The sequence below is a fragment of the Oryzias latipes genome, chromosome 20, assembly GCF_002234675.1.
Source record: "Oryzias latipes chromosome 20, ASM223467v1".
Taxonomy (NCBI): Eukaryota; Metazoa; Chordata; class Actinopteri; order Beloniformes; family Adrianichthyidae; genus Oryzias; species Oryzias latipes.
Genome location: NC_019878.2, coordinates 4,765,503 through 4,788,917, shown reverse-complemented (window position 1 = coordinate 4,788,917; position 23,415 = coordinate 4,765,503). Strand labels below are relative to the sequence as shown.

At 42.8% G+C, this 23,415-nt stretch overlaps 3 protein-coding genes across 4 annotated transcripts; 1 reads left to right on the top strand and 2 right to left on the bottom strand.

Moving 5' to 3' along the window:
- Positions 1-572: 572 nt before the first annotated feature.
- Positions 573-20,511, bottom strand: crygn (crystallin gamma N). Its single transcript, XM_004080831.3, has 7 exons — positions 20,507-20,511; positions 17,161-17,167; positions 4,975-5,047; positions 2,874-2,965; positions 2,596-2,752; positions 2,081-2,223; positions 573-796 (listed from the first exon to the last, which is right to left on the bottom strand). Exons 3-7 carry the CDS (start codon positions 4,993-4,995, stop codon positions 661-663), a joined length of 549 nt encoding a protein of 182 aa, XP_004080879.1. The 5' UTR covers positions 4,996-5,047; positions 17,161-17,167; positions 20,507-20,511; the 3' UTR covers positions 573-660.
- LOC101160603 (GTP-binding protein Rheb) lies at positions 6,929-12,963 on the bottom strand. Of its 2 annotated transcripts, none has more exons than XM_004080828.4 (8): positions 12,757-12,963; positions 12,039-12,110; positions 10,755-10,822; positions 10,590-10,672; positions 10,363-10,419; positions 8,486-8,533; positions 7,916-7,997; positions 6,929-7,844 (listed from the first exon to the last, which is right to left on the bottom strand). In XM_004080828.4, the coding sequence occupies exons 1-8, from the start codon at positions 12,806-12,808 to the stop codon at positions 7,752-7,754; spliced, it is 555 nt and encodes a 184-aa protein (XP_004080876.1). In that variant the 5' UTR covers positions 12,809-12,963; the 3' UTR covers positions 6,929-7,751. The 2 variants fall into 2 exon arrangements, with proteins under 2 accessions (XP_004080876.1, XP_004080877.1); XM_004080829.3 differs by lacking the exon at positions 12,757-12,963 and adding an exon at positions 12,330-12,711.
- On the top strand, positions 13,075-20,463 carry eci2 (enoyl-CoA delta isomerase 2). Its single transcript, XM_023950023.1, has 11 exons — positions 13,075-13,238; positions 15,270-15,328; positions 15,428-15,531; positions 16,204-16,302; positions 16,593-16,784; positions 16,857-16,926; positions 17,073-17,175; positions 17,316-17,436; positions 18,900-18,989; positions 19,078-19,221; positions 19,362-20,463. Exons 1-11 carry the CDS (start codon positions 13,183-13,185, stop codon positions 19,515-19,517), a joined length of 1,194 nt encoding a protein of 397 aa, XP_023805791.1. The 5' UTR covers positions 13,075-13,182; the 3' UTR covers positions 19,518-20,463.
- Positions 20,512-23,415: the final 2,904 nt, after the last annotated feature.

Genomic DNA, 23,415 nt, shown 5'->3' with positions numbered 1-23,415 from the left:
GAAATAAATCATTTTCTAGTCTGTGAGCAGCTGGAAATGCCTGTTCACCTCAGTTCCACCTAAAAGGGCTGAAGGAGGTGTGCAGAGGATGTGTGGACTTTCTTACTGGCTCTGCTGTGCCTGTGGTCCAAACTTTGAAAAACGTATGGATGCATGGGTGAATAGGTTAATCAAAAAGGTTTTAGTGGATTTATACCCATTCTCACGCAGAATGGACCAGACTCTGACACCTTCTGATGCCTCCAGTAACCACTAGATGGCAGAATTTGTCTGTTTGCGTTAGCTGGAACTGAGTAAGCATTCAGTAGATGTTTGTTTAGCTTGTGACATGATGCCTCCCACCACACAGGATTTTAGAATAAGGGCTAAACAGATGTAAATTTTCAGTTGTAGGTTGACTTTATGTTGCTCGGATGCAAATGCAACCCTCTAGCTTTAATTTAAAACTTTTCAACCATGACATTAGAGTTAAACTGATTGAAATATGTCATGTTTCATTTTCATATAAGAGATCCTCAAAGAATTTTTGACAAAAAGTTCTCACACAAAACAACACACACACAAGGTTTGATAAAAAAACCTGTTTTCTTATCTCAGTCTGGGTTTATTTATTGTACATGATGACATTGCTGTAAAAGTCTGAGGAGAGGGCGCGTGGGCTTAGAAGTAGTTGACGATTCTGCGGATGGACAGAATGTTGGGGTTCTGGGCCTGCCACTCGTTATGGCTGCAGTAGTTTCCGCGCTCCACAATGTACATTCGACCACGGAAGTTTGGCTCCTCGTACATCACCCAGCTGGAGGTGAAGGGAAGAGGCGGGTGTTAAACATGGGTAGACATTCAGTTTGCCGTGGTAAATATCATTTAATAAAAGAAAATTACCTGCTGAGTCAGCCAATTTAGCAAATTTCTTTGAGGATGAAGGTAAATGACAGATTTTTGTAAAATTCTGTATAACTTGTACTGTTTCTGTTTGACATGTGATGTTATTTTAGAGACATGAAACCAGCAAATGGTTAAAAACACAAAAGATGATGTGGAACAGGAAGAACCTACAGACGAACAGTTGCATCTACATCTTCTAACTTTCATGTTAGAACTCCAACACTCAGGGGAGCGAAGGATCATCTGGGTTTATTTATTTGTGCTGATGTTTAAAGCTTTTGACTTTAATGTTGATGTTGGAAAACTAAAGAGATGCTGAACTGTGCCTTGAAAATTCAGGGTTGTGTCAGGAAGGGCATCCGGCGTAAAAATCTCTGCCAAACCATCTGTGTGAATCAGTGAAAGCTGATTTGGTGTGGCGACCTCTGAAGGGGTATTATGAAAGGTGATCAACAACAGCCAAAGACGGTTCATCCATTTGAGAACATGAGTGTAAACTTCTGCGGTTGCTGGTATGTATTCAGTCAAAAGTTCTGCTGCAGGTTTCTTCCTGTTGTCTTTTCTTTTCCTGCAGTTTCATGGTCAATACTTACATGTACATTTCCGATCATTTACATAAACCATTGCTATACTGTTAAGAGAATTTGTTCTTGAAATGATCTTAGTTGATTTGGAACACTGCAAAAACAGGCCCCTTAGAAATCAGTCAAAATTCTTAACCCGTTGGCAGATTTTCTTTAAATAAGCAAATATAAATCTGCCAATGGGGAAAGAAAAAGACCTACCGAGAGTTCTTATTTTATGGAAAAAGAATTGTTCTCCAACTCCAACTACCTTACTTGCAAGACAGAAAATGAAACTATTTTTCTTGAAACAAGAGTCTTTTTACTTTCTAAAGAGTCAGTTTTTGCAGTGTAAAAATGTAAATAGTTTCAGTCATGTCCTGCAATCTTCGTGCTGCACCTGATGGTGATCTCTGTTGAGTTTGCTATTTATTGAAAGTAACCTACAAGTGTTTTCTCTCATTTGTCCCATAAATATACTCAGACAAATAAACAAACTAACTAACATTCCAGATTCCTTTTCCTGATACTCCTGGCTTATAAATAATTTTTCAAAAACTCAGGTGAAATTAAAATCCATTGGATTCATGCACAGAGACGTTTGGTAAATATCTGGGTTCCTGTGCACTTACGCTCCATCTCCAAAGACCCTGACAGAGTTGACACAGTTGGAAAAGCCTCGGCTCTGCAGGAAAGGACAGTCATCGCAGATCTCCATACACTGACCGGAGTAGTTGCAGGCCTCGAACAGCTCGATGCGGTAATGCTCTCCATGCTGTATGGAGGGGAAAAACATAAGCATGCAAATAATAAAATCAGCTCAAATGATCTCTGTGTAAGCTCACGACTCTGATCCGGAAAAGGCTTTAAATATATCAGACAGACGTTCAGTTTGATTAAACCAAATGATCACAGGTCCTCCACACAAGTCTCATTCTGCAGGTCTTAAAGAAAGGAATGGCATCATGAAGGGTCCTTGTCAAAGACAGAGCCAGGCCAATTGCTTGGATGAAGCGGCTGAAGCTTTTGAGAGCTTTGATGTGCTGTGTGGCCTCCACATGCAGCAGAAGTCATGTCAAAGCCATGAGCTTCTTCCTCTGAGAAGCTGGGAGAACATGAAAACGAGGAGACCGTTCCAGATGCTTACCATGCGGATGGGCTTGCAGGATCCCATATGATCATTGTGGGAGTTCCACCTCTGGAATTCTGGGTATTCTCCGTGCTCCAGGATGTACTGCTGGCCCTTGAAGTCAGGGTGGTCATAGCAGATCCATGCACCGCTCTCCACACGGATGGAGTTCACCCTGAAGTCACACACAAGTTTAGGCCTGTTGTCCAGAGTCTCATCTGAGACGAACACACTTCAGTGGACTTCTAGCTGTTACACCTGCAGGCTTGTAGCTGTGTAGGTCAGAGTAGCCTCACCTGTTCATAAAGCCGCGGTCCTGGAAGTTATCACAGTCACCTCTGACTTCCAGCTTCCTGCCGGTGAAGCATCTTCCCTCATAGAAGGTAATCTGTGGAAAGAGTCACACTGATGAGAGTGACTAAAGAAAACCCTCCTTTTGTTGCTTCACATTTGTGGCACCTCCTGCTGTCTGTGTTCTCACTGTTTTAAGAATCTGACTCCTTGAATCTTTTCAGGACACAATTGTAACCTTTTCTTGTAAAAAAACAAAAAACAAAAATAAAAGTAGTCATTGCTCTAATTTGTTTAACAAAGACGACTGACAAATGTAATGCCAATACCGAAAAGGGTTCTAACAGTCACATAACTAGTTGAGCACATTACAGTGATTCAGTTTTCTGACTGAAATTTAATCTCAACAGAGCTGGACAGAATGGTGACGAAGATCTTCTGAACAGGACTTGGTTGTTCCATCAGATGCACGAATCACAGAAGAGAGAGGAAGAAGTTGTGCTTCAGTGAGATTAAACTCCCGGGTTTCCAAATTCACCCGCATCCACATTTCTCCATCACATAAACAAAGACATGAATCAGCTGTCGGTTGAGTTTCAGCAGCAAAAAGCAGCACACCTGTAGTTTATTTTATTGAGTTTACTTGAGTACAGGGATAGTATGTGCACTATAGACCACGTACGTGTATATACGATGTATACTAACTGATTACGTCTTCAGAATAATTAGGTGAATTATTGGATCAATTAACAAACAAGTATTAGTTTGTATCAAATCAAAATTTGAAGATGATGGTTGACTCAACTCAAAAATGTATTTTGATATAAACTAATGATTTTAAATGTAACAAAATACAGAACTTTTGTAACTTGATCCAGTGTTTCACTTTTTTTGGTAGCTGTGAGTATACTGCCTCACTGTCAGGATCGAATTGTAGTACACTTAAATAGACTACTATTTGCTAAGGGCATGTAGACTGTGGAACTAGTTTTTGTTTTCCCCTTGACTTTGACAGTGAAGGTTTTTGTAGTCTTTATCTCCCCCAATGGCAGCATTGCTGACTCGTTCTTATCAAAAATACAAACAACTGCAATTCTTTTAGTGGTTTAAGGTGAGGGTTTCTCCAAAAAAACAGAAACAAGAAAAACTCATTGATGAACTACATTGTCTGGTAACAACAGCAGGCCTATTCTCTTAATCTCCATGGCAACCACAACAGCGGTGTCACAGGACATGGTTCTGCCCGCTCATGGATCAAAGGCAGCACTAAACTAATAAAAACTGGACATTTGTGCTTTTGGAAAAATAATATTGAGTGGAAAAGGTAAACTCAGCAGAGGGGTGTGGAAGCCAGACCCTAGCGCGTCAACAAATGGGCCTTTCAACAGGACCTTTTAGCTTCACTGCATGTCTACTGATTTTTAAAGTCCCAGTGAAAAAACTGTCAGAGAAAAGTGCAAACACAATGGTTCAAAAAGCTAATTTACTCTGATTGGTCATTTGTGTGTGGGGGTTGAGCCACGCCCACTTTTCTGTCTAACTTTTATTGAGTTGGAGAACTATGCATTCAATGTATATTTGAATGTCTATCGCATTGCTTTATGCCAAGAAAACAATCTTTTATCATCTGAACCTCTGTCTGCCACATGCTTGGTGAGAGGTTCAAATCCCAGTCTTGACAGGCACGTGCCCTAGGGCGTTAACCCAGACTATTGACCTCAATCGTTTTAAATTTTGGGACGTCCAATCGATAATTTCATCTTTTAACAGCTTATGTTTGTCATCCTTTCTTAGAAACAAAAATCACATTTTCAGGACACGCTGGTGTACAGCTGATAGTACTCCAGCAGACTGAAGGCGTAAATAAAAACAACAACAAAATATAACCTTCATATCATATATTATGACAGGTTTTTACTGTTGAGCTTATTTAAAGTTACTCAGCTCAACTGACCATCATGGGAGGTTGGATTTTAACATCAGATCAGACACAAATTAAACACATTTGTTTTTAAAAATATAAAATATTCATGATTAGTTGAGGCTTCCAGCTGATCCAAGCTCTGCACTGAAGCCTCAGGCTGATCTGATCTGATCTCCTCTTACCTTTCCAGAATACTGCGACATTTTCACCCACTGGATGTCGTCCAACCTGGCCCACAACCACACACACAGTGTAACAGAGAAAAAGTTGGACACCCTAATTTATATGGCAGGGGGGCAAGCCGGGGCGTGGGGGACAAAGGAGGGGGCTTCAAAGGATCCTGCTGGCTCGGCGCTTTCCCTTCATCCTAACGTGTCTGCTGATTCTGCTGCATGGGGGAAAAGTGCTGGGCCGCAGCTTTGCAGCTCAATGGTAATGCACATGCCGTATTTCCACAGACAAACAGGCGGTGAAAGGCCGCAGGCACACTTCTACTGCCCCCCCCACTGGAATTAGCACTGCAGAAAGGTACCTGAACTGTCAGGTGCTCAAGTCCTGCTCCTTCATAACATTTAATACAAACAATTAAAATATTTACGTTCAATGTCTTACATTTTTTTTAATAATAACATTTAACTGCATGAATTATCTGCACCTTTGTGCAGAAGACCTGAGCAGGTTTCCAATAAACAACAGAAGCTCCACCTATCATGAGGAACTAATCTGACTTGTTGATCTGTCTTCATTCTGCTGTGACAGGTTTCGAGTCCGACTCATAAGCTGCACCTAAATATAATGTTATACGCACAGTAGGAGAAGTATATGCACAGAATGGGTGGATGTTTGGAAGCTTCAAAAGTTTAATCCTCAGCTGAGGAAAGTTGTTTTCTCTTCTCAAAGGCAGGGAAACCACTCGGACAGGTGAACTGAGCGTCATTTGCAGTAGCAGCTCTGACAACAATCAACTGGAGAGCTTCTGGGAGGGTGGAGCTCAAATCCATTAGCTCCTAGTGGACAGTAGAGGATGCTTCGTTGCTTCCTATAGGCACCTGCAAATCTTTTGTGGTTCTTCTTAGAAGCATGAAATCAAAGCCAGGCAAGAATCCGATGGCTGCAAAGGTAAAGCGATGGCAAAGGAGTCACCTTATCTGTGGCTCCACACTCCTTTAGTCATGAGGACTTCCGATGAACACTTCATGAAGCTCAATTCTTAATCTGGAATATGGCAACTAAATGAACCAGACAATGTTCTGTTGGAATGTCCACTGGAGGATTGCAGAAGACCCTCTGGAGTGACTTAAGACTGAGAAAAGGTGCCTTTTATCCAGATCAGAGTCCCAAAAGAAGGTCCTGTTTGACATCATGTCAGAGGTTTGAAACTTGCATGACCTGCTTAGGAGCTTTATAGTTTCCATTGCCACAAATTGATGTTTTACATTGACCATCATTGCTCATTAACCGGTCACAGGCTCTGATTTTTAAGTTTTGTCGTTAACCGGTCACAGGCTCTGATTCTTAAGTGTTGTAGTCAGGGAAAAACTATAACCTAAAGGGGCAGAAGGGCCGGGCCAGATATCTGCAGAAACCTTCATGCTGTTGTTGGGATGATGTTCTGACAGCTGACATGTCATCAGATGCAGCAGAGACTGAGCCAGGTGAGCTTCAGGTAACTCGTCTTAGTGTATTCAGTCCGCTGGACATATGACGGTCAAGTTTGTGCAGCAGAGTCTCTGTGATCTGGAACATTTCAAACTTTTGTAAATGTGTGAATCCTCACAGCTTCTTCTTCACATTTAATCTGTCCACCTCAGAGTGTTTATTTGTTGGTCCTACCTTTCCCCTCCTCTTTAACAAATTGTTTTTGAACCCCATTTAAAAAAACATATATTTAGTCAAGTTTGCTTTCGTGCTCTTCGGTTTCACACAGGAAAATCGTGTTGTCTGCTGTCACCCTCTGCTGGGGAAGCGGCAGCATTACTGAAACATAAAGATCCTGATTTTTATTTTTACTGCTCCTTCGCCTTGAGTCTGAATTATCCGAATATCTTTGTGTTTTTTTCACTTTTATGCATTTTTCCCAGAGTTCAACCTGATCAGGCAGTCATCATGTCTATCACTAAAGACACCGACAGCTTCTGCCAAACAGCAGAATACAGCTTTATTCAGGTCAAGTATCTTCTCTTCACATATAAAACAGTGTTTCTTGTCTTAAGCGAACACAGGAAGTCAAGCACGTTTACGGAAACATTGCTCACATAAATTACTCAAACATAAAAAACAAGCACTTTTAATACAAAAGGAAATATGAGTTAAAATAAAAAACAAAAATGTTCCTTCTGTCTGCTTAGGTGCATTGCTCAGAGGAGCTCCCCAGGGTGCCATGCTGGGGCTCCTGCTAAAATTTAACTCTTCTCTCTACTCTCTTGTTCTTCATTTATTCCTTCAGTTTGCAACTAGACCTAGTTGTTGTCCCTGAAAACCTCTGCTGTTTGAAATAAACACAACTAAAAAGATAGTTAAATAAGGTGATAAAAAAAGGCAGACAGAGATTCTGACAGAGGAAAATTATTAAAAGTGATAACAAGCAGCTTCTCTGCACCCAGCGACAGAAATCAGGAGTTGTTTCTGGATTTCAGTAGCATTCTCATCCGATGGCGTCCAATGATTGGTCCAATGAATCTCCCAAGCGATGCTTCCTAACTTCACTGTGTTTCCTGTAAACCTCCATCCTCCAAAAGCACAGCTAAACTGGTTTGTTAGAAAACTATTTAAAATGTACTTTTTCCTATTAAAAGCCTGAAAGCTGGAGCTCAGAGCTGCACAGTGTTGCGCGTGTGATGGTGGAAGCATGAACTTGGAGTCTGTATCAGATCCTGAGTGTGTGTCTGAGAGGGAAGAAGATCCACAGAGCGGAGCGGGACCTGAGGAGCCACTGGAACTGTCCGGTGAGTGGGGGCAGCTACATCACGGAGCAAGGGGTTCGACTCTGCGGCTGACCCGCCTCCATCTTCTCCACCTCCAGGATCATCCGCCTGAACACCTCGACGGCTGTCTGAGGAATAGGAGGGGAGACAGCTCAGTCACAGCACAGCCACGGCCGCCGAGGGCGCCTGGCGGCCTCACCTGGTTCTCTTTGGCCGAAGACTCCAGAAACGCGGCGTTCCACGAGTCTGCCAGAGCTCTGCCATCCTCTAAACTGATCATCCTGCCAGAGCATGAACAAGCATGTCAAGTGTGTCTGTGTGCACATTTGTGTTAGAGCACATCTGTGTTAGTGTGTGCACTGTAGCATGTTCATTGATGTGCATGAGACAGTGAGTGCACAAATGTGTGTGTGCGTGCATGTTGGTGTGTAAGGAAGTTTGCTTGAATGGATGCATGCATGTTGGCGTGTGTTAAAATTTACTATAGTGTAAGACTGATTGTGTGCACGAACACACTCGTGTATGGATGTGTATGCCTGGGTGTATAACGTTGTATTTGCGTGTGCATTAGTGTGTTTATTAAAGTTCACTAGTTTGTGTGTGAATGTTTGGGTTTGTGCATGTCAGTGTGTGTGCAATTGTGTGAAAGAGTGTTTGTATGTTTGCACACATACAAACACTTGAGTGTATGTGTGAGTATGCATGCATGTTTGTGCATATTTGTGTGTAATAGTGGTTGTGCATGTGTGCATGTGTCTGTGTGCGTTACCTCTCCATGTGTAGGTCCTTCTTGTTCCCAACCAAAGTGATGGGTACTCTGAACAGAGACAAGAGGACTCCCTTATTCCCAGAGTTAGGTCTGAAAGGCACAGCCTTTGTTAACATTAGTTAACCCTTGTGCTATCCTAGGCACTTTAACGTTGGGAATTGGGTCATCTAGACCCCACAAGACAGTGCTCTGAACCTTTTTTCTTCAATGATTTTTTGATCTTCACTGGTGTCCATGGATTACATGACATCTTTCCACCTTTATCCACCTTTGTCATGGTAGGGAGAACACGTCAATGTAAGGGTGGGGTCATCTAAGATAGCACAAGGGTTAAACAAACCAAATGACTTAAAAAAGGTTCAGCGCACTGTCTTGTGGGTCTAGATTACCCAACTCCCAATGTTAAAGTGCCTAAGATAGCACAAGGGTAAAAAAATAAACCAGGAGAGGTTGTGCAGTCCCCAGCAGTGTGGTGTACTTTAGATGTGCACACATGCCACACCATTCAAATCATCAATCCATTACATCAAAAGGATCTTCTCCCTCTGAAATAAATGCTGCAAATGATGAAACCTGTTAAAGTCCCACGCCGATCATCTTTTGATCTATTATCAAAGCGTTCCCACTGGTCTTTAATTATGGTTGCTGTTTTAAGCCAAAATCTAAAAACTTGTGTCGATCTCTATGACACAATTTCTGTATAGCGGCAGGAGTTCATTAGATATTCACTTCTGAGTTGTGGGCGGGACTGTTGGTACAGAGTAAGCCCGCCCTCACTTCCCTTCAATAATCAGTTTACATGGTGTCACCTAGGTTATGGCTCCTCACAACCCAAGCCTAACATAGGGGTGTAACAAAAATGCCAAGCAACATTGGAGTCATCCAGCTGTACAGTGTGGATCCAGATTCCAGTTTTGATGAGGAAAACAAAGACGTTCAGGGATCTATTTGTCTGACAGTGGATGCATCAGAATGGAGCGGAGCAGGGAGCTTTAGATCCTAACGTTGTATTTTCTACATCACAAATGGGAACTTTTTCAAACAGCATGTTTTCGTCTGCTCCTCATTTACCATGATTTAAATAAAGCTGTTTTAATCTGAACTTTCTTTATATCTATCTATCTATCTATCTATCTATCTATCTATCTATCTATCTATCTATCTATCTATCTATCTATCTATCTATCTATCTATCTATCTATCTATCTATCTATCTATCTATCTATCTATCTATCTATCTATCTATCTATCTATCTATCTATCTATATAAATATATATAGATATATCCTCCATCATGAGAAGTATGCTGCAAGAACATGTTAAAAACATATTTTCATTGGAGTGAGTCTTTAACTCTGAGTCTGAACCATGTTTCCTGAATGATAAACCAAAATCTAACGTAGAATTATTCCGCAACCTGACACTCATATTTTTTTTGAAGCATTTTTAATTTAATAAAAAAACCTTTTCTGTCAGTTAAACCAATAAATAAATAAACTCTAATGCCTCTTTTTGCAAATTTTGACTCATCTTTCAACCTTTTGTCAAATTTAGAATCTAGCATTGAAAAGACTGTGAAGTTAATTTATTTCAATGGAAGAAAACCAGTATCTAACAAACTAATGTTTCCTTTATTAATACTTTAGAACATCTTTTATAAAACAAGACCATCCTGGCATCTGTCAGTGACTAAAAGACAACATCTGACTATGTTTGAAAAACAGGAAAAAGTGTCGAATTCTTTGACACAAACATATTAAAAGGTAAAAATGCTCTAATCTGCATGTGAAACTGATCATCTGCTGAATGTTTAGCTGTGGTTCCTTCAAGTTCCAGAGTTTTTGGTCTGAGTGATGCGTGTGAGCGCGCATACGTACTGAACGTTTCCAACCATGTCCAGAAGTTTCTCATGAATCACCCTGATTACCTCAAAACTGCACAAACACACAAAAACACACAACGGTTACTATGTGCGACACAAGAGATGATAGGAAAAGGTCCACATGGTTGATTGTCGTCCATCTCTCTGCAGTTTAGCCATTGATACACCACGGACAAACAATGCTATCAAAAATTAACGTCCTGAGTGAGGAGCGCAGTTTACCTCTTGAAAGAAGTAACCGAGTAGATGAGGATGTATCCGTCCACGTCGATGGTGTAACTCTGCGGGAAGATGGAGTACTCGTCCTACAACACACACAGACACGGCTGATCCTCCACATCCAAGCACTGGCCTCAAAAAGCAGCACACCTGGAAAACCGGACTCACCTGGCCGGCCGTGTCGACCAGCTGCAGGTTGTACTCCTGACCGCTCACCGTCATGGTGGTGGTGAACGCTGAAACACAGACGGGGAGACGTGAGAGATGCTCTGCAGGTCTGGAGTCAATGAAGCTCCGTTTAATATTAGTCTGTTTAAAACAAACCTTTTACATAATTACTGATACTTATACCATGGTCCGGGTGAATACTTGATTCTGATTGGCTGCTGGGTGTGCATTAAAAGCTGATAACCGCACGGTAAAAAAAGAAGTTCCGGTCACCTAGCTTAAATGTTTTGTATCACTGCGCCGGCTTCTTTAAAACAACCTTTTGCTTCATCATTTGGACAAAAACAAGCGGTAAGAGGTGAACTTTCTCTCTGAACTGATGCTTTATTCAACCCATCGGGACGATCAGCATATTTATATCGCCGTATCTTCACTGCAGCAGTGGTGTGGCGCGACGTAACAAATTGTCCGCTTTTTGTGGGAAAAGCGATCCAAATCGGAAAAAAAAAACAAGAATTAAGGACTAAAACCTGGTTAATATGTATTGTTTTTGTAACTGACCATGGTATAAGGGGTTAATGGCCTTCGGAGTGTGTGTTATTACTTTTTAACGCACTTAGCGGAAGCAAGTGCGTTCGCGTCGGACGGTTCAGGCTTCCACGGCGTGCGTTAAAAAGTAATAACGCACACTTCGTCGGCCATTGACCCTTATATAATGAACAAAGAACTTTAATCACAAAAAAAATCAATTCTTACATTTAAAGAATAAGCAACCCCACCCCTTTCCCCAGAGAGCTCTCTGTTCACACTCTCCCTCTAGCTTACAGCCCCTCAGAACCCCAACCTATCCTTACTGATGCAACAAAAACGGTGACCATAATAGGAGTTATCCAGCCGTGCAGTTCTGATCCAGATTCCAGCTCAGACGAGGAAAACAAAGACGTTCATGGATGCATCAGAATGGAGCTGAGCAGAGAGCGTGTGACCTGCCCAGCATATTTTCTACATAACATATATGATCGTTTTCAAACTGCATTCTTTCGTCTGCTCCTGATTCACAATGATTTGAATGAAGAAATATTTTGAAATGCAATTTTTAGCTTAATTTTCTTGATACGTGTCCTCCATCACGAGAAAATAACAAGAACATGTTAAAAAGAGCAATAAAACATTAATTAACTACTTCAAAGGAAAAGTAGTTCTGCAATGAATCAAAGTTGTATGTTTTAGGTAAAAATTGACACAATATGAACACATTTATTTTTCAAACTCAACTCCGCTTACTGTTTTCGATGGTGGGGTCGTATGAGTCCACGAACTGACCCTCCACAAACTGAATGGTGAGAGAAGATTTCCCTGCAAACACAAAGGTTTTTGTTGGCTTCGCATGGAGGAGCAGGTGGACTGCTACACACAAAAGGTCATGAAGGCTTGCAAGATATCAACATTATCTCATTTTGTAATGGATTTCCTAACATGTTCTTACATGTTTGTGAGTTCTTATGAATACAGAATGTTTGTGTCACAATAAATATTACAAGAGAGCATTAAGACATTTTGCTCTCTTCTTAGAACCTTCAGAAAAACACCAGAACCCTTTGGTCCACGGTTGGATAGAAGAAACATTAGTGTTGAGGGCCAAGCACAGTTCCTCTGCCTGCTGCTGATGCTGAGGGTCACATCTGGAGCGTTCTTCATCCAGCTGAGCCCGCAGATTCAGCGCCACACCGGCCGTCACACCTGACCTGATTGGCTGCATGCGGACGAATCCCGGCCAAACGGAAATAGTCTCCTAATAAATGTCAAACATCGTGTCTGCAGGCTGGAGCATCTTTAGATCCCTGCGTAAAAGCATGTCCAATAGAACCGTGCGAGTGTCAGCAGCTCAATAACCACGGGGAGGAAGGATGGAGACGCAGAACACGCCAGGGCGTGGCTTCACACGGACATGCGCATGAGCGTGGCTCCCTCTGAGATGCAATGGCGTCAAAAACAGACTCACCTACCGACCTATAGCCCAAAACGGCGATCTTTCTAGATTTCGGCAGTGGCATGGTCCACCTTGCTGCATCCAAACGTGTGGACAAACTCGGAACCAGAGCTTCACCGAACCGACCGGGACCGCTGCATCAATCAGGAGAAGTCCTCTAATTGGCTGAGATCATTTAAGGAGGCGGGTTTTGATTGATTATATGGGCTTTTGATTGGTTAAAAGATTAGCAACTGCGTTGGACGTCTAGTGTGATTGGACTAAGAGCAGTGATTGACGTTAAGTTTTAACCAATGGGAGAGCAGAACAGTGGAATGGGCGGGAGCAAGCACGTAAACACTAGCAAGTCTCCGTTCATTCAGTGCTGTTAGCTAAAACGTTGCCTGTTAGCTTTTCCGGTTGTCCTCCTGAACTTTGGACCTTTCAGTTGGGACTGAAATGGCCGGCTTCGCCCTGAGGAGCTCCGCTGCGTGGCGTTCTGTCCGGCTGAGCAGGTAGTGTTGGACTCGGATCCTTTCAGGTGTGGTAAACAGCAAAGCAAAATCATGAACAAACATGTTAACTGGCGAGCTGTCAGCCCTGGAGCCTGGAGGGGTGAGTCTAAGTTACCATCAGCATAAGGCCGCACAGGTGTCCTTCTGTCACCCCAGTGTTTGAACCCGAGATTTTCAGAATAAAAGCAGCTGTGACCTTTACTCTAGATTGGATGGTCAGTGGAGGAGCTGATACTCAGGTGTAGGCCAGCAACCAAAACCTTTCTGTGAACATCAGATGAAAGTCAGGAGGACCTACTTAGTGTTCCCAATGGTGTTTTAACTATGATTATGTCGTTTTAGCCTAAATCAAAACCTGTGTTATTTTCTTGTAACATAGCTCCTGCAGAGTGGCAGGGCTTGATTAGAAATTCACCTCTGAGTTGTGCATACGACTATGGAAGCAGAAAGCCTGCCCTCATTTCCCATCAACCTTGGGTTTACACTCTCTCCCATTAGCTTACAGCCCCTCACACACCCAAACTAACATTAACGGTGCAACACAAATGGCAGCAGTATCAGAGCAATCCAGCTGTACCGTTCTGATCCAGATTCCAGCTCAGAAGATGAAAACAGAGACGTACATGAATCTGTTTGTCTGCAAGTGGATGCATCAGAATAGAGTATTGGCTCACCTGCCTTTACTCACATATAAACTTTAGGGTCCTCCCATTTCTAACCCAAAGAGTTCAATATGATGTTGGTCCACCTTTTGCAGCTGTTACAGCTTCAACTATTCTGGGACGGCTGTCCACAAGGTTGAGGAGTGTTTGTAGGTATTTCTGACCATTCTTCCTGGTCATTGGTGAGATCACAGACTGATGTTGGTGGAGAAGGCCTGGCTCTCAGTCTCCACTCTAACTCATCCCAAAGGTGTTCTATTGGGTTCAGGTCAGGACTCTGTGCAGGCCAGTCAACTTCATCCATACCAGACTTTGTCATCCATGTCTACATGGACTTTGCTTTGGGCACTGGTGAAAAGTTATGTTGGAAGAGGAAGGGCCCGCTCCAAACCGTTTCCACAAGGTTCAGAGCTTGGAATTGTCCAAAATGTTTTGGTATCCTGATGCAAATGCTTTACACCACTGCATCGGACGCTTTGCATTGCACTTGGTGATGTGTGGCTTGGATGCAGCTGCTCAGTCATGGAAACCCATTCCATGGCGCTCTCTGCGTGCTGTACTTGGGCTGATCTGAAGGTCACATGAAGTTTGGAGCTCCGAACCCATTGACTGTGCAGAAAGTCGGCGACCTCTTTGCATTATGTGCTTCAGCATCCATTGACTCCTCTCCATCAGTTTACGTGGTCTACCACTTGGTGGCTGAGTTCCCAAACTTTGGATTATTTAGAAGCGAGAAAATTTGACCACTGGAATTGTTGCACATGCGGCATCCTATGACAGTTCCACACTGGAATTCAGTGAGCTCACGAGAGCGGCCCATTATTTCACAAAAATTTGTGAAAAACAGTCTGAAAGCCTTAGTGCTTGATTTGATACACCTGTGACCAGGCCGACTGGTTAGGACACCTGATTCTGATCATTTGGATGGGCGAGCCAATACTTTTGGTAATAGTGTGTGTCCTCCATCATGAGAAAAATGCTACAAGAACATGTTAAAAACACCATTTTCATTGGAGGGGGTCTTTAAATGCTTCTAAACAAAACAAAAGCCTCACAAACTCACACATAGGATTTTGTCAGCCGTCGTTCAGATTCTTAAGGCTCTCATATTTTTCCCATCCTTCGTCTACCTTTACAGCTCCATCAGACCGATCTTTGACGGATTGCAGCAAAAATAAATGAAGTCCTTTGAAGGTGGCCAGGTTTCAGACTGTAATAATTGAAGAATAAATGACATTCAGATTTGTAGGACTTAAGGATGTTTTTGGAAGTCTGGATCCCTGTAAATGAGCTGAACTCAGCGGACGTCACTGGTTTCCATCACGGATGAAGGCTCTGGTCAGTTAATGCTCTGAATGTTGGCTTCCAGTTTACTCAGGACCAGTGTTTCCATTCTGGGGCTCCACACCGCAGCGTCTCCTCTGATGGGTGAGTTCTGCTGCAGATAGGTGAGGTGTTGGGTTCTGGTTACAGGTGCCGGCGTTTCTCTTCTGCGGTTTATCTTATGGGTTTTGTTTTTTGTCAAAGGTGCGACAGTGGAGCAGTTTGAGGAGGCAAAGAGCAGACTGTCCACCTTGAAGAAAGATCCAGGCAACGAGGTCAAGCTGAAGATCTACGCTCTCTTTAAACAAGTGAGTACCCCCCCCCCCCCCCCAGATAGAGCTGAACTGATGTCCAAAAACAGAGACTCCTTTAAATATTGTTCAAAATTTGGTTTTATATTCATTTAAAAGTAAAAACAAGAATGTATCAGGATGGATTTGTCCCTATTGTTCCCATTTTTTGGTTGCTTTTATTGCTTTGATTCAAAAGCACAGACTCCTCAGCCTCCAGAGGAAAACCGTGGCACTGTTTCGCAGAACCACGATGACATGATGTGAATTATGGGTTCTATTAGTTCTATGAGTCCGATTCTAGGTAGAACACAAAACCATGACACCATCAGTGAACTGAACGGTAAACTGATTCAGAGCTTTGGCAGAGAGACCTGCCAAAGCATCCAGCACAGCATCTGAACGACATTGATGGAAGAGTCTGTGAAGAAGCTGATGGCTGCAGGTCCTGTTGGTTAAGACAAAGAGGCTGAAGACTTCCAGCTTTAAGATACAGAGGTTCTGCATTCACTCTTTGCTGGGTTCACTTCTGTGTCAGGCCTCATATTCGAAAGGAGTCGTGTGGGAATGTTTACTATAGTTATTTTTACCAAATCTAATGCTCTTTGCGCTATGTTTTAGGCATGATACTATAAAAAATATACATTTAGTTTATTCTGATTCATCCTGTTTCTCCTCTTCCTCCCCCAGGCCACTCAGGGTCCTTGTAACGCCCCCAAACCAGGGATGCTGGACTTTGTCAACAAGGCCAAGTGGGACGCCTGGAAGTCTCTGGGTTCCATATCGCAGGTAGGAAGATTTCCTGTGCTGATGCAGCTGCTGGCATCTTTTCAACCCCTTCATTCTGTTGGTTTATGAAGTTATATATAGGAAATGTTTGTAACAAAAAAAAACTAAAGAGTTGCTAGAAATATTAACATAATGTGTGTGAGGGTGAAACAACATGTAACAGCACAGAGTCATTGTGATCTTCAACGCAGTTGAGACTTGGTTTTAACGAGAGTTTCTTGAGGATCAGTGGAACTAGTTGATGAAGTTCATGGATGTAAAATCAGGTTCTGTTCTGGTCTTAAACTCAGGACGAAGCCAGGGAGCAGTACTGTGACCTGATTGGCTCCCTGCTGACAGCTGAGGGTCAAAGCGCCGCCCAGGTAGCTGCAAAGCCTACGGGAGGCGGAGCAGCATATGAGACGCTTTTGGTCACAACGGAGGATGGCATCACCACGATCAAGCTGAACCGTCCGGCCAAAAAGAACGCCATCACCACCGAGGTCAGACCTGAGAGCGGCGGCCCTCAGTGACCAGGTGAAGCCATTGATCTACTAACGCTCTGTTCCCTTCAGATGTACAACGAGATCATTGCAGCTCTGGACCAGGCAGCTAAAGACGACTGCGTCATCACCGTCTTTACCGGTATGCCGTGGGGGTTAAGCCCCGCCTCTCATAGTTGCTGTGGCGAAGCCTAAGAGTCCTGTGGGTGTGCATTGAGTCTGAGCTCAATCTTTCAAAACTGTTTTTGTTCGTTTCGGATTAAGGTTCCTATTGTCTGTTTCCTGCAGGTGCTGGGGATTTCTACTGCAGTGGGAATGACCTCACCAATTTCACTAAGATCCCTGAGGATGGGGTGGAGGCCATGGCCCAGAGTGCTGGAGATCTGCTCAGGTGACCCTCGACCTTCCTCGTCTGGATCTGAACATGCTCTCTGGTTCTCTGGAGAACACTCATTGCTGTTTTCCAAACAAATGCCCGGTTCTGCAGCTTCTCTGAAACACACTGACCAGGAAGGTTTCTCTGTCCTACAGGAGGTATGTGAAGGCATACATCGACTTCCCCAAGCCGCTGGTTGCCGTCGTGAACGGACCGGCAGTGGGCGTGTCCGTCACCTTGCTAGGACTGTTTGACCTGGTTTACGCTACAGAGAGGGTACACACACACACACACACACACACACACACACACACACACACACACACACACACACACACACACACACACACACACACACACACACACACACACAGGAAAAGATTTGACTCCAGAGAGCTAGAAGTCAAACGAATTAAACCAACCTGTAGTGAGTTAACAAAAGTTATACAAGTGTTTTGCTGAAAAAAAAAGAGATTTTTAGTGATTACATTAGTGTGTGATGTTCAGTTTTGAGCTGTATTTTACATAGTTTTTTAAGCAACGTAAATCTTTTTTAGATTAGATAACTTTATTTATCCCACGATGGGGAAATTCACTTATCTGTGACAGCAAAAACGACATTCAGAAATAACATTCACATTAAATAAATACAGCTGGAAAAGTGACATGTGATCCATTGCAAACATGTGATCAATTTTTATTTTTTTTATATATACATTTGTAAATATATACAAAAATCAATAAGTAAAAAAGTACACACCAAAAAAAACAACCGTTAAGGAACAAAAACAACTGAAAACAACAACTGCAACACAAGTAAATAAATAAATGAGTGAAAGAAAAACCCCCCTGGGACCGTAGTGTGTCACTGTAACACGGTGTTGTACAGTCTAAGTGTGCAGCCCAGGACAGAGCCGGCCTTGTTGAGCCTCCTCCTGTCTCTGTCTGTACTGCCACCCCCCCCCCCCCCCAGCACACAACTCCATAAACGACCACTGAGGCCACCACAGTGTCGTAAAAGGTCCTGAGCAGCTGTCTGCACACGCCAAAAGACCTCAGTCTCCTCAGCAGGTGAAGGCGACTCTGGCCCCTCCTGTACAGAGCATCCGTGTTGTTGGACCAGTCCAGTCTGTTGTTTAGGTGAACACCCAGGTATTTAAAAGTCTCCACAAACTCAATGTCTGAACCCTGGATGTTCACCGGTGAGAGTGATGTAGGGGTCCAGGACCAGCTCCATGGATTTCTGCAAGAGGCAAATGCAAATTTGTGGCTTTCCTCAACTGTTCCTCGTACGTCTATCAGGCTTTCCAAAAATTCCATGTAAAGACCACAACTTTTCTTACTTTTCCACGTATATTCATGTAGTGGCCACAAATTAGACCTAAACGTAACCAGGATCTCGATAAGCCTTTAATTTATCTAACTGATGTTTCTCCCTGATGGTCAATTTTCAAACAGTTGGAACTTCCGTTATTAAAAAAGGACGCCAACCATCGCTACTACCAAATCCAAATCCCTGACTCAAAGTTGAAATGGTTTACCTTTCAATGCGGCGTTTTGTACGTGAAGCCAAAAAAAAGACTTAAAAACTTGCGTAGCGACGTGAACTGGAGGATTTTGAACGGGGCAGCCCGAATTGCGCATTTACCCGCGTTTGCATAGCTTTTTCATTGAAAGTGGCCGCTTGAACTCACGTTTCTGAGCATAACGTCAGACTTCAACCAGCATCTCCGTTTCAGGCTACCTTCCACACCCCCTTCAGCCAGCTGGGCCAGAGTGCTGAGGGATGCTCCTCCTACACCTTCCCCAAGATGATGGGCAATGCCAAGGTGCGCCCACTGCAGCTGCTGGTTCCTCCTGAGTGCAGAGCGACCTCCTGACCTGCACGAGGGAATGAATGTTGTCACGTGTCTGCAGGCCTCCGAGATGCTGCTGTTCAACAAGAAGCTGACGGCAGCTCAGGCCTGTAGTCTCGGCCTCGTCACCGAGGTTTTCCCCGACAGCAGCTTCCAGTCCGAGGTCTGGAGCAGATTGAAGGCCTACGCCCAGCTGCCTCGCAAAGTAAGCACATCAAGGCTCACACGTGCACACTCACCCGTGCACTCACTGCAGAATCATGCGTGAGTGCAGATGATGTTAGGTTCCTGCCCAACAGTTTATGGAGTTTTGACGCTGCTGGCCTTGTCCCCCTCCCTCCACAGTCTCTGGCTCTGTCCAAGCAGCTGATCCGCTCCATAGAGAAGGAGCACTTGTACGCCGTCAATGACGCAGAGGTGGAGCGCCTCATGGAGCGCTGGACGTCAGATGAGTGCTTCAACGCCATCATGAGCTTCTTCCAGGCAAAGGCCAAGCTCTGATGGACCCCCCCCCCCCACCTCAGAACTAAAGCTTCAGCTCCTTCGTCTTCACAAGAAGTTACCGACAGCAGCTAACAAACAGAAGGACTTCTGAAACCCTCCTCATCGTAGATTCATCCCTCCTGAGAATGTTAAAAAGAAGAGGAGGCGTTCAGGTGAACTCCGTACTATTCAGAGGTTTATCTCTAAATGCAGTTTCTGGAATAAAACATCTGCAGGTTCCATAAGCATCTTTTTACTGAGAAGGACATTTTAACCTTTAGGTGTTTGTTAAGAGTTTCTGGATTTGCTAAAACTCATCTAGTTATATTTTATAACATTATTGAACTAAAGTACAGAGAGTCATAACAGAAAAAAAATGTTTACCAGGTGCTATGTTTCACTTTTACTGAATAAAAAAGTGCCAGAACAATCCACGACCCACTTATTCAGAGTGGGTCTTTAAATTCATGTATTTTTTAGCTTGTAACTTCATTTAGATCAGTTCTTAAATTAAGGAGAGACTGTTGTTATTTTCCCTTAATGCATAAAAATTTAAATATAATGGTAAAATTGGGTGAAGGATCAATACAAAGTTTTTGCAGGAAGGGCTGAGTTATATTTCTGCTTTGACTGGACAAATTGGCCTTCGGCTCCTGAAACAAACATGTCCTCATGTAAAGAATAAGACAACAGACGCATCAAACCTGCTGCTGGCAGAGCTGCAGGGTGTGGTTGCTTGTGAAAGGAGACCGTGGTGTTTTATCTGTAAGGAGAACAGGTTTAAAACATCTCCATCCACAACACGTGTTTGAGATGACTTTAACATTCTCGTCCAGCTAGTGTGGACCACAGCTTATCATGGGTTTTAACTTGGTGTGCCTCATGGCTCAGTTTGGGGGTTTGTCTTCTTTTCTCTGCCATTGTTGCTCTGATATGTTTGCTAAATAAAACTGTTTCAACTTAATTTGTGGCCAAATCTTTGACCAATTGTTGGTGATATCCCTAACCTGAGATGACTTTTAACCACTGTGGAGAGGAAAACTCAGAACCAGGGTTTTTAATATCAGTGCTTCCGCTTCGGTTCGTTTGCTGACTGTTATTACATCCCAAACTGACAGAATCCTCTCTGCTTGGTCTGTGATCGTTTGCCTGGCAAACCTAGTACAGGCTTTGCAGTACCATCTGTAACCTCAGAGAAAAGAGAGAATCTGCCGACGTCTTGTTTTGTTGTTCTGGCGGTTCCTCGTCTTGAGGATGAAGCTCTGTGTAGAAGCTGCTCCTCTCAGAGTTCCTGTCAGGCTTCAGCACGTTTGGGGGTTTCTGTCAGTTGAACAAGCAGCAGCAGGAAATAACCTAAAACTGAGTCTGTCTGAAACCACAACTCCACTCTCAATTGAGGTCACAGATACGTGACCACCTGTCATGTTAAATATTAACGCCCCTTGTTTGCTTTTCATTCCTGCTGAAGCCAACATCCAGGAGCTAAACATTTTCATTCTGTTCTTTAACTGATCAGCAGCCTCTCAACTTGTCGAAAGATTCATAGTTAGGTTCAAAATTAAATGAGTAACTTTTTCCCAACTTAGAATTTATTTTTAAATATTCTGTATTTGTATCGTCATCATGGCTTTCTTTTATTCAGGACTGAACTAATGTAGAAAGTGAAACATTTTTCAGTCTATAAATTCTGTGCTCTGAATCTGCTACTTCACAGGAACCATTGTTATTACAGAAAAAGACTGAGAATGGCCTGAATGCATAAGGGGGGTGGGGTTGTATGGAGTGATATTTCTGCCACCACGTTACACACAAAAGTTGCAAATGAAAATACTAAATAGTTGCTTTTCAATTTTCTTTTTTTGTGCTTTGAATTTTTGTTTTTGCTTTCAAAAACTTTTTTTGCGTTTGCGCTGCCATCAAACAGCTGCTGATTGGTCCAGATTCTAACCAATCAGGTGTCTCTGTCTGATATTGACCGGGCTTGGAGGCAGACATGGACTTTGTGTCGGTTCTGTTTGAACGGGATTCTCCCGTTTTCAAATTCGGGCCCGTTTCTCTCAGAGTAAAACCCAGAAGGAGCAGCAAAGCACCTCAAATAAAACCAAGTGTTGTATTTATTTATGTCAGTGTAGCGACTAACGTGTTTAAAATGTCTGCAGCAGAAAAAAATGTCTGAGCTCCGACTCTGTCCAGCAGGAAGTAACACTTTTTAAGATTTGTATCTGAAATATTGTTTTATTTTCATCAATAAATGTTAAAATATTAAGAGAAAATAGCATTTTTTCATGAGTAAATGTTTTTTTAACTTGGACAAATGCTCACGAGTTCTGAAACACAAGACACTGTGAAAATTGACATAAAATTTAAAAATGCTTTTTCTGCTAAATACATTGAGTCTCCTTTAGCGAGCTGTCATTCTTTTGCTTATTATTGCTGTTCATCTAATCCCAAACACTTGCGCAGCAAAAAATAATATGTGCTTTAAATCTTTTATTGTTTTGTTTTAACGAACAGATCTTGAAGAAAATCAAGCTTTTTACTAATATTGTGCTCCAGAAGATTCACATATCTCACACACAGGCCTGTTGATATAGTGTCAGTAGATAAATTTTACAGATAATTTACAGTTTCAGGAGATCCTCGGCCATAAATTCAAAAATCTGACCAAATACAAATTAATCAATGCTAAAAAATGAAGAAAGCATGAATTATTGTTAAAATTATAAAAAAAAGTACAAAGAGACAACATTGAGGGCAGTGTTGCCAGATTGGGCGGTTTTGGTTCTAAATTTGCGGGTAAAAATGGCTTTGGGCGGGTATACATATTTTGGGCGGTTTTAGGGTCGATTCGGCGGGTTTTTCCCCTCATGAATATATAACAACGGACTACGTTAGGCTGGGTGCCTGTTGGAGTCTTATGTACTGAAGCTGCGTGTACGCACCAGGCAGTGACGATAATGGGCTCCGTCATTAGAACCTTTTGGGGGGGTGCAACGCCCCTCCTCTTAGAAATTGTGTTCTTTAAAGGATGATACCGCGGTCGCGTGTGGGCGGAGCTAAAGTTATGGTCTGATCGCTGCATGGAGCGATGTCTGTTTACATCAATGCATGGTAGACACTGAGAATGTGGAGAGATCAAGTTTATTATTTTGAAGAGTTCTACTTGGTAATCATGTTTCCATGTTTGAGTTCATAAAATCATCCCAGGGAAAGTCTCTGCTTCAACTTCCGCAGTGAAAGCTGCGTCTTAATCTGACGCCCGTGTTTCCATCTTTGACAATGTCTGAAGCCAAAGCCCCTCCCCTGCCTCTCTACCAGCTTTTCCTCTCTACCTGTTCACCTGTTCACATCCTCTGCAGCTGAGAGTTGTTTTCCCCTGCGCTCCTCAGTGTGTCCTACACAGAGAGCGGAAAATACGGTCATCATAGCAGCAGGGTGACACGATAGTCGGGGCGCTCTAGCGCAGCACAAAGATGAAAACGCCGCACGCAGGTTATAGCAGGGATAGAGCGGGTTAAGAAAATTAATGGAAGAAGGGGGTCCACTGAAAAAATATTCAATACTTTACTCATTTTATATATATATATTTATTAATTTAATTTATGTATATATATATATATATATATATATATATATATATATATATATATATATATATATATATATATATTACACAATGATACACACAAACTTGTCACGTAACCCCCCCTTCCCCTGTTGGGCGGTTTTTGGCTGAGTCTGGCGCTTTTCAGATGCCTTTTGGGCTGGAAAACTGACTCTATCTGGCAACACTGATTGAGGGTAAGAAGAACTGGTTCGGTTTCTCTGCCTCAGTAGCAGACGTCATGTTAGATAAATACGGCGATTTGATTGGTTAGATTCTGGACCAATCAGCAGCTGTTTGATGGCAGCTTTG